The sequence below is a fragment of the Chelon labrosus genome (assembly GCF_963514085.1).
Source record: "Chelon labrosus genome assembly, chromosome: 11".
In the NCBI taxonomy this organism is placed as follows: Eukaryota; Metazoa; Chordata; class Actinopteri; order Mugiliformes; family Mugilidae; genus Chelon; species Chelon labrosus.
This window is the reverse complement of record NC_140344.1, coordinates 15,755,402-15,763,509: the sequence shown is the minus strand read 5'-3', so window position 1 is coordinate 15,763,509 and position 8,108 is coordinate 15,755,402. Positions and strand designations below refer to the sequence as shown.

Below are 8,108 nucleotides of genomic sequence, written 5' to 3'. Positions count from 1 at the left end.
AATTAGTAAAAAAGGTAGTTTACTGTAAAACACTGTCAATAACATAACAATAAATTACTCCTTTTACTTTGTTAGCATGTGATCAAGTGATTGAGGCCATGGACAACTGCTTTTTAGATATGTCACTTATGATTTGTGAAAGCAGTTGAAAAGCTCTTCCACTGCGAGCAGACAAACTGAATGTGTCATAGTAACAAAAATCAAATCAAATTCAACTTATTATTCATCTTGACAAAGATAAACTCTGACCAAACATTCAAACTTAGAAAATGTTGGCTGTTCAGTCAGTGCAGCCTTTGTGGGACTCTCTTTGGAGACTGTGGTATGCACTCCACCCCCATCGCTGGCCAATGAGATGTTTCACAGCACAGCGCATGCTCTCTGAGGTGGAAGATTTCTTTAAAAAGATCCACAGCCTAGCAACAAGAAAGCCCTGCAGTAGCATTACAAGTCCAGGCAGTACAAGTGAAGAGAGCACTGCCTTATAGTGACTGACTGACTGACTGATTGGTTGGTTGGTTGGGTGTAGTGTCTTTTCCCTTAATCGGTTTATCTGTCAGTCACATGAATGCTAAAAATCTAGATATTGATAACAGGAAATATTATCTAGGTGACTCCATTTATGTCAAAAGCTAGTGCACGTCCTCTTCTCAAGCGCAAAACTTTGGTTGAAATTAAGACAAGGTGCTAATTATGTTAGCATTGTGTTGCATTGAAGTAAATAAACGGTTTAACTTAACCTCCATTGCCAATTCATTTGGTACTCTAGAGGAAATGAATGCTTTCTAATATAGCAGCACCGAGTCTTAAAGGCTTCATGAAGGTTGTGATATTAAGCATTTAATTCAAATAACAAGCGAGCTCGTTTTAGTCAGGCTGAAGAAATGAAACACTTTTGTGTTTAATTCAGTACAGTTTAACAGCAACCTTCATCCTTCTAAATGATCATACAGGTGAATTCCCACCTTTGTTATGCTGTTTCAACATAGTTTCATAATTTGCTTTCACTAGTGTACCTTATCAACTGGCAACAGAGTGTATAGATAGTTCGGTTTTTACAATATAGTTCATTTGGGGTCACTACAGTTATTTGAGGACTTAACTGTAGCAGCTGTGAACATAGCATACAAGTAGCCATTTATACCTTTAGATATAGATAGATAGATATTTAAAATATAGTGTGCATTAACAGTCATCATGAAACTTTTTTTCATAATGGTAAGGTAGAAGTGCAGCTAAATGTTTTCTAAGGCGACACACAGCACTGTTGCAGAAGGGTGTGCCTTAGTTGTTGCAAAGACAGCACCATCTACAGGATAGCTTGCATTCATGGGTGTTAAACTAAATGTTATCTTACACCGCAAATAACCTTTGTGTTGACTCAAGTGCAGGTTCCGGCTTTGTTCTTATGTTTGATTTTCACTTAGCAGGACTAAAACGGCTCTGTGCCTCTGTGCGCTGGCGTGGTTGCGTTGTTCAACAAACACCTTTTAGGAGTCAAATTGCGGAGATTAATGCTGGAAGTTGACTTAAGCTCATGTTAGCTGATGGGTGTGAAGTAGCAAGTTTCAAAATCAGCAACACCAATAAAACTAGTATGCATATTTTAATATTAGCTAATCTAAGTCTAAATTAATTTAATAACCAATACACATTTGTTCAAAATGAATGGATAACCTCACTTTATGGCAGACTATGACTGTAGTTTTGGGTTTATGTTGGTGTTTGTTCCCCACATACAGTAACTGCTCATGTAAACTGTTAAGAACAAATATTTAATGAGTTACGTTGCAGAACTTGAAGGGTTACTCAAACCAGTCTGGGCTGAATGTAGACAGCATGCGCTGAGGAATCATTATTTTCTGCTGCCATCTGGTGGACTTTAATCAGATCAAGCAGTTCTTGCAGATAAGAGTTAAGCAAAAGGCCTGAACTCCCATTAGCAGAAGTACAGAAATGAGTCCAGACATTAAAACAGAAAAAATAAACATATTTTCTTGTGGATTCGTATAAAGGGAGCCGTAGATTTGCTGTAAGAGTAAGAGAGGTTGAATGTGTATGACGTGCAGTATACATCTAATGTAGTTTTAAATGCAAAATCCCCAATTTAATAGCAGTCAAAGGGGTTATTTGTTGAAATAAATCTACAATGTTATCGTCTTTTTCTTTTTCAATAAGTCTGTTGAAAATAGAACCAAACCCAAAATGTATGCGCTCTAACAGAGACACAAAGACGGAGACTGATTTTTGTGTTTTTCTGAGCGCCTTTAGCTGTGATTGCCGGCTATCACTCATCCACTGACTTCTTATCACCGTCTAGTCTGGTCAAGAGTTTCCCTGGAATCTGCGGTCGTGACCTGGGGAGGCTGCTGCCCTTGGAAAATTGTGTCTACCATGGGCCTTGAGTTGACATAGAAATGCTGCCTTCAGGTACTGTCGGAAGTTAGTAAACTACCAGTACACTGAAAAAAAATAAAATAAAAAATGTTCAGGTACAAAATGTGAGAATGAAACTGGGATAATATACAGGGTTTTCATAATAATGTATTACAAAGCCATTGTCTCTTTTAAAAAGAATATAACGGTGCATTTAAGGCCTAATTTGAACAGTCTGTAACAGAGTAAAATAAGATTGTGATGTCTTTAAATGATATCTGTTAATGTGGGGCTATAAATTAACAATATAGAGAAGAAAATAAATAAAATGTGAGATTTATTTTGTCATTTATAAACGTGTTGCTGCTTTAAAGACACTTGGTAGATTAAAAAAAGAAAAAAAAAAGAGAAACAAGCACAAACATAAGATAACCTAAAAACACTGACACAATTATAGACACTGTAGTACTGGAGGGAAAAAAGCCAAACTTGATGTAGGGCACGTCCGACATTCGCCGGCCTACTAACACAGCCAACATCCCTTTCTCAATGGCAGCAGATTTGTCGGGATTAGGAAAGTACGAGAGTGCCGTGAAGGCAGCACGAGCCCACATAATGCTCTTCTTCAGCACCGGGAGCACAGGGCCAGGCTGCAGAGCTCTTCCGGAGGCGGATAATCCCCCATCTCTTCCACGAAGCCGTAACACAATCAGGAAGGAGCCGCTTTTGATCATCTCGGGAGAAACCTCATTTTTGGAAGCAGATGCGAGATCCTCCGAGAGAAGCCCGGACGAGTAGAGAAATGGATATTTGCACACCTCGCCGTGTTTATATTGCAAACAGGAGAGTCTGAGCATTGATAAGCCGCTTCTGTATAATGTGACAGCTGCTGTCGCATCTCGTCTACTTGGGAGAAACTACTGAAGCTTGTGTTTTGATTATTTCACCAGCACCATGCTGACACGCAGCCTGGCGTTAACTTTTATTGCAGCGGCTCTCATGGGGGTCAGCGGCATACCACCGACTCATCCATCAACGACGCAGTTAAACTCATCCTCATCCTCATCCTCATCATCCATCGTCAGCCAAGATGAACTGACAAGAAATGGCACAGATGAGGCCGTGGGATCCAGGATTTCGTCAATCATGACGCACCTTCCAACTCTGAAAAACATTGTTATTTTCATCTGCGTGTTAACAGCTGCTCTCATCACATGCCTGGTCATCAAAGTGGTCAGGTAGGTAGGCAGCGGGGGGGGGGGGGGGGGGGGGGGGGGGGAGGGCCAGCCATATGTTTCTCTAGCACGGTTATGAAACAACAAGGATTCACGGTGTGCATTGCAGAATGAACTCTAGCATAAATTAAAGGCTAATCGTGGTTGTCCAGGCTCCATGCGACGTTTACAGGCCAAGAGGAAAGGTGTGTGTGGGCCTATTAATCATTATCCTACGGGGATTTCTAAAGTGGAGGCACCTGACTAAGCGCTAGTTAAACATAATACGTGCAGGCTATTTTTAATCACACATGCCTGTGACCTGAATCTAATCAAGGCATTATAGAGATCTAAACCCTAACATTTTCTTAAAATCATTACCATTGCAGTCACATATTTACAGCAGTGCTGCAGCTAATCACTGTTTTCATTATGAGTGTTGATTCTTTTCTGAATAATCAAATCATTTAATCCACAAGTAAGCAGTGAAAGATGGCCACTATGGTTTTTTGCTGACCTCATATTTCATTACTGTGACTTAAAACTGAAAATCAGTGACACATTGAACGAGCTGGGACCACGCAAAGTTTGGCAATCATCACTTAAACACAACCTGTTAGGACCTTCTCATTCTCATAACAAAGTTGTCTCTAAATCTCTGAACTTCCTCATGTGGGAAAACAAAAAAGTACCGTAATGATGCAACTTAAGCTGGAGTGTGACTCTTCTCACGTTATGGAGTATCCTTCCCGCAGATCTGGCCGAAGAATCAGAAAAACACGGAAATATGATATTATAACTACACCTGCGGAGCGAGTGGAGATGGCCCCCCTCAATGAGGAGAACGACGACGAGGACGACTCGACCCTCTTCGACGTCAAGTACAGGTCGGTTCTTTGTGGATTAACTTGAGCAATCAGCAGTTCATGCGGCACATATTCATTCATTTTAGTCAAATTCATTTCAGGCCAAGTCAGAACGTACGCAAGTCTAGGTGATGGGTAATAGTGGATACTGTGGAGATACTGACCAGTGTCAAGGGCACTATAAAGTACTCAGAAACAGTGGTCCTTTATTTCTACAGAAACATATCCGCACTATACATGTGCCCAAATAATGATTCCAGTGTTTCCATGTAAGGGTTTGGTGTTATCCAATGAAGTACATTTAAAAGATTAATTTAGTTTTTTCCTCACTGTGCCTTTTTTTTTGTGCCTCTGCTCACCTTACCACTTAGTCACCACTTACTCATACAGTGTGTAATCCTTAATTTGCCTATATGTAAAGCAACGTGTAACTCCTATCTCTTTTTTTGGTTGTAAAAAAGTTGTGGCAAAGATAAATGACCAGCTGTTGCTGAAGCAGCTGTAGCTCTTCCTGCTTTTAATGGATATTTGCCCCACGTAATTTCAAGTACACCGAGTATTTAAGTGCCGAGATGGCTTACCAAACCACAATAGAAGAATTGGACTGTTTAAGAACGCGTTTAAGCGGCTTGTTTGTCCAAAAGAAACCTGCCATTTTAGTGCAGATCCAATGTTGACATTGGGTTTCACCCTTCCGTGCATTCCATTGTTCTCTGACACACAACCACTTCCTTAAAGGAAGACGTGACGTCCTCTTAACCTGACATTCTCGACTTCCAAGTCCAGCAACATATTTCCATCTCGCCATTCGGTCAGATTAAACTTTGAAAAGTAACTCTGCGTTTCCTTTGCTCTCTCTGCAGGTGAATCCCGGAACACGGCTATTTTATACAGCTCCTGTGCTGCCCGGGACGACTCAAGTGATTTCCTGTATTTGTTGTGTTGCCAAGTCTCATCATATCAGCAACAGCTAGTGCATGGCGTTTAAACAATGGATTGAATATTATTATTTTCTGCTCTGCTGGTACCCAAATAACCTGGACAATTATTTCTAATATTAGAGACGTGGAGCCAGTCAACTCAGTCAGTTGTTTGGATAATCTTGTTTCTTTTCTGACTAAATTAAATTTAATATTTACACTTGGGTGTAAAATGTGTTGGGTTAAGGAGTTGGTTGCTCCAAAGCTGGCACGTGCCATTGTTATAATGCAGAGTAAAACATGGATTCACTTGATGCATAAAATGTCTGTGAGCAAGAAATATCGTGCAGGAGAATATATATGTATATTTTTTTTTCAGCTGTAAAAGTTTGTGGAAAAAACAAGTGAAATACAGTAAATCATATTTTTCAACTATACCAAATATTTTACACTATCCACTAACCACTTTATTGTGCATATATACTGTTTAAGGCTCTCTGCCCATATGTACGTATGAAGTGGGCGTACGCATATTTTAACATGTCCTTTATTTTTGCTGCTATCTCAGCTTAAGTTGTCAAATTAGACTTAAAATCTCAAAGATTTTTATCGGGATTATAACTGTAAGATACTTTCTATGAATCTGAGTGCTGTGACCAAGTGCGTCGGACCATGTGACAGTTTAATAAAATAACCGCTGAACAGCATCAGCAGCAGCAGGGTTGAAGGCGGGAGCCACGCAGTTTATAGCATCTTGTTTTTGAATCAAATTCCAGTAACTTTGTTAAAATGGTTTCCAAAACTGGACATCCCTTACGTAAGACAGAAAATCAACAGCTATTCAAACTGCAAAGTCTCCCACAATAATATACACTCATGGCAAGACAAATCCCTGCCAGCTAAGTGTCTTAACATGTAATTTTCTTTGAGTAAAGGCAGTTTTGTGCAAACGCTGATGAACTGATGGCAGAAATGTTTTGGCATTCGAGTGGTTAAAAAGTACAAAATCACCACTAAAGCAAGACAAAAACACTTGTTTTTTTATTACTTTATTAGTTTAAATACCAAACACACAATAGTCTACCAAAACTTGATGGTGATTCAACGTTAAACGAAGGAGACAGCGGAGAGATTTGTAAACCTTCCCTCTCTCTGTCTGCACAATAGCGGTAATTACAGTATTGGCAGGAACGAGGCAGAGTGGACGCAGATTAGGTTTCTGCAGTGAGTGTGGGGGTTGTAGGTGACCTTCTGTGTTAATCCAAACTGTTATTCGATAGTGCACCGTGGCCTACAGGTGCAGCTGTTTCCAAATGACCTCCATCCATGGTTTAATAAGAAGAAGAAAAAAAAAACAGCAATGATCAATCTTGTGCAACCTATTCAGCATCTTCTTTCCAGGAGAAAGAACCTTGTGGAGTTTTTCATCTGTTAAAAGTTATTTTATTACACTGGAGGATGCAGAAGAGAGTGTGGATGTCTGACAGAATCATTCACTGAACCATATGTGAATCAAACATGTATTTTTATATGATGTTATTTAGTAGACTCTACTTAATGTGTTTTCCGTCTGACTGTATGACTCATTTCAGTACCATGTCGTGTTTCACTGTAAATGTACAAAAGCAGCATATCTGTTTTTGTGTCTCTGCTTACTTTGTCCCAGGCGAGTGTATGTCCCCCAGCTGACGATGTCTTTTATTTTACGCGTGCGTGTAAAGATGCTAATTGTGGACTTTTATTAGAACTGAATCATCCGCTACAGAAAGCCGCTGTCGTAAAACAAATCAAAGTGGCAGCTCCGAAGACTCAGCCTAATTTGTCTAATCCCACATTTAAACCAAGAAACGCTCAAAACCGTTTCGGGGGTTTATGGAAAACGAGTCCCCGCTTGGCTTGTGACACAGATGTTATTTGTACCCGCGTCTGTTTCCTCAGTTTCCACTTCTTTGAAACACTACTGAAATAAAACTGCTTCCTTTGAAGTGTTAAATCGTTTTAAGGGAGAGGCTTGATTATTGTTTTTTTGTGTGTTTTCCGCCACAGAGAAGTACATTCACACTGTCATAACTGCAGAATTTAGGAGTCCATTAGTCATACTAAGTATTTCAAAAAACAAAAGTTTAAATACAATCAAGTTATATATATATATATATATTAAGACATGACAGACATGCAGAAGCTAGCAGCTGTTTGCTAGTTGTTTTGGACATGAAACAGAAATGAACAAACATCACACATGAGAGAAACCTAAACCAGTGCAACACGTTCGGCTTCAGACCTGGAACTACATGTCAACTCTACGAAACGGCGGCAAATTCCTGGGTTTTGGGTAAAATAACTTAATAGTGTTGGTCACAGAATGCTTCTATTTTTGCCAGGCTCAGACGAGCTCTGACAAATAAACCCTTTCATTGCCTCAGACTGCTGACGTCTCCGGTGCAACTTTCATGTCTATTCTTAACTTAATTGTCGGCGTGATAAGGCCGACATGCGAGTCAACATCCTGTCAAAACAACACTTTTATGGACGAATCACATGGCTGGGAGCGCATGAGGGGCTACTTGTTTGGCCGCGGAATATTTCAAATACTTCTGTTAAATTTTGTTAACAGAGACGTTTTGCTGAAAATACCCAACCTGGTCGAAAGCCCAGAGTCGACCGCTAAAATCCCTTTTACTTGGAAGTGCAAAAATATAATTCCAACTAGCATGAGGATGTTGTACGCTGTT

The 8,108-nt window shown here is 39.9% G+C and overlaps 1 protein-coding gene across 1 annotated transcript; it reads left to right on the top strand.

The window, feature by feature from the left end:
• The first annotated feature begins 2,814 nt into the window (after window positions 1-2,814).
• Window positions 2,815-7,373, top strand: fam174b (family with sequence similarity 174 member B). The gene is made up of 3 exons (XM_084554465.1): window positions 2,815-3,614; window positions 4,346-4,477; window positions 5,320-7,373. The coding sequence occupies exons 1-3, from the start codon at window positions 3,331-3,333 to the stop codon at window positions 5,321-5,323; spliced, it is 420 nt and encodes a 139-aa protein (XP_084410591.1). The 5' UTR covers window positions 2,815-3,330; the 3' UTR covers window positions 5,324-7,373.
• Window positions 7,374-8,108: the final 735 nt, after the last annotated feature.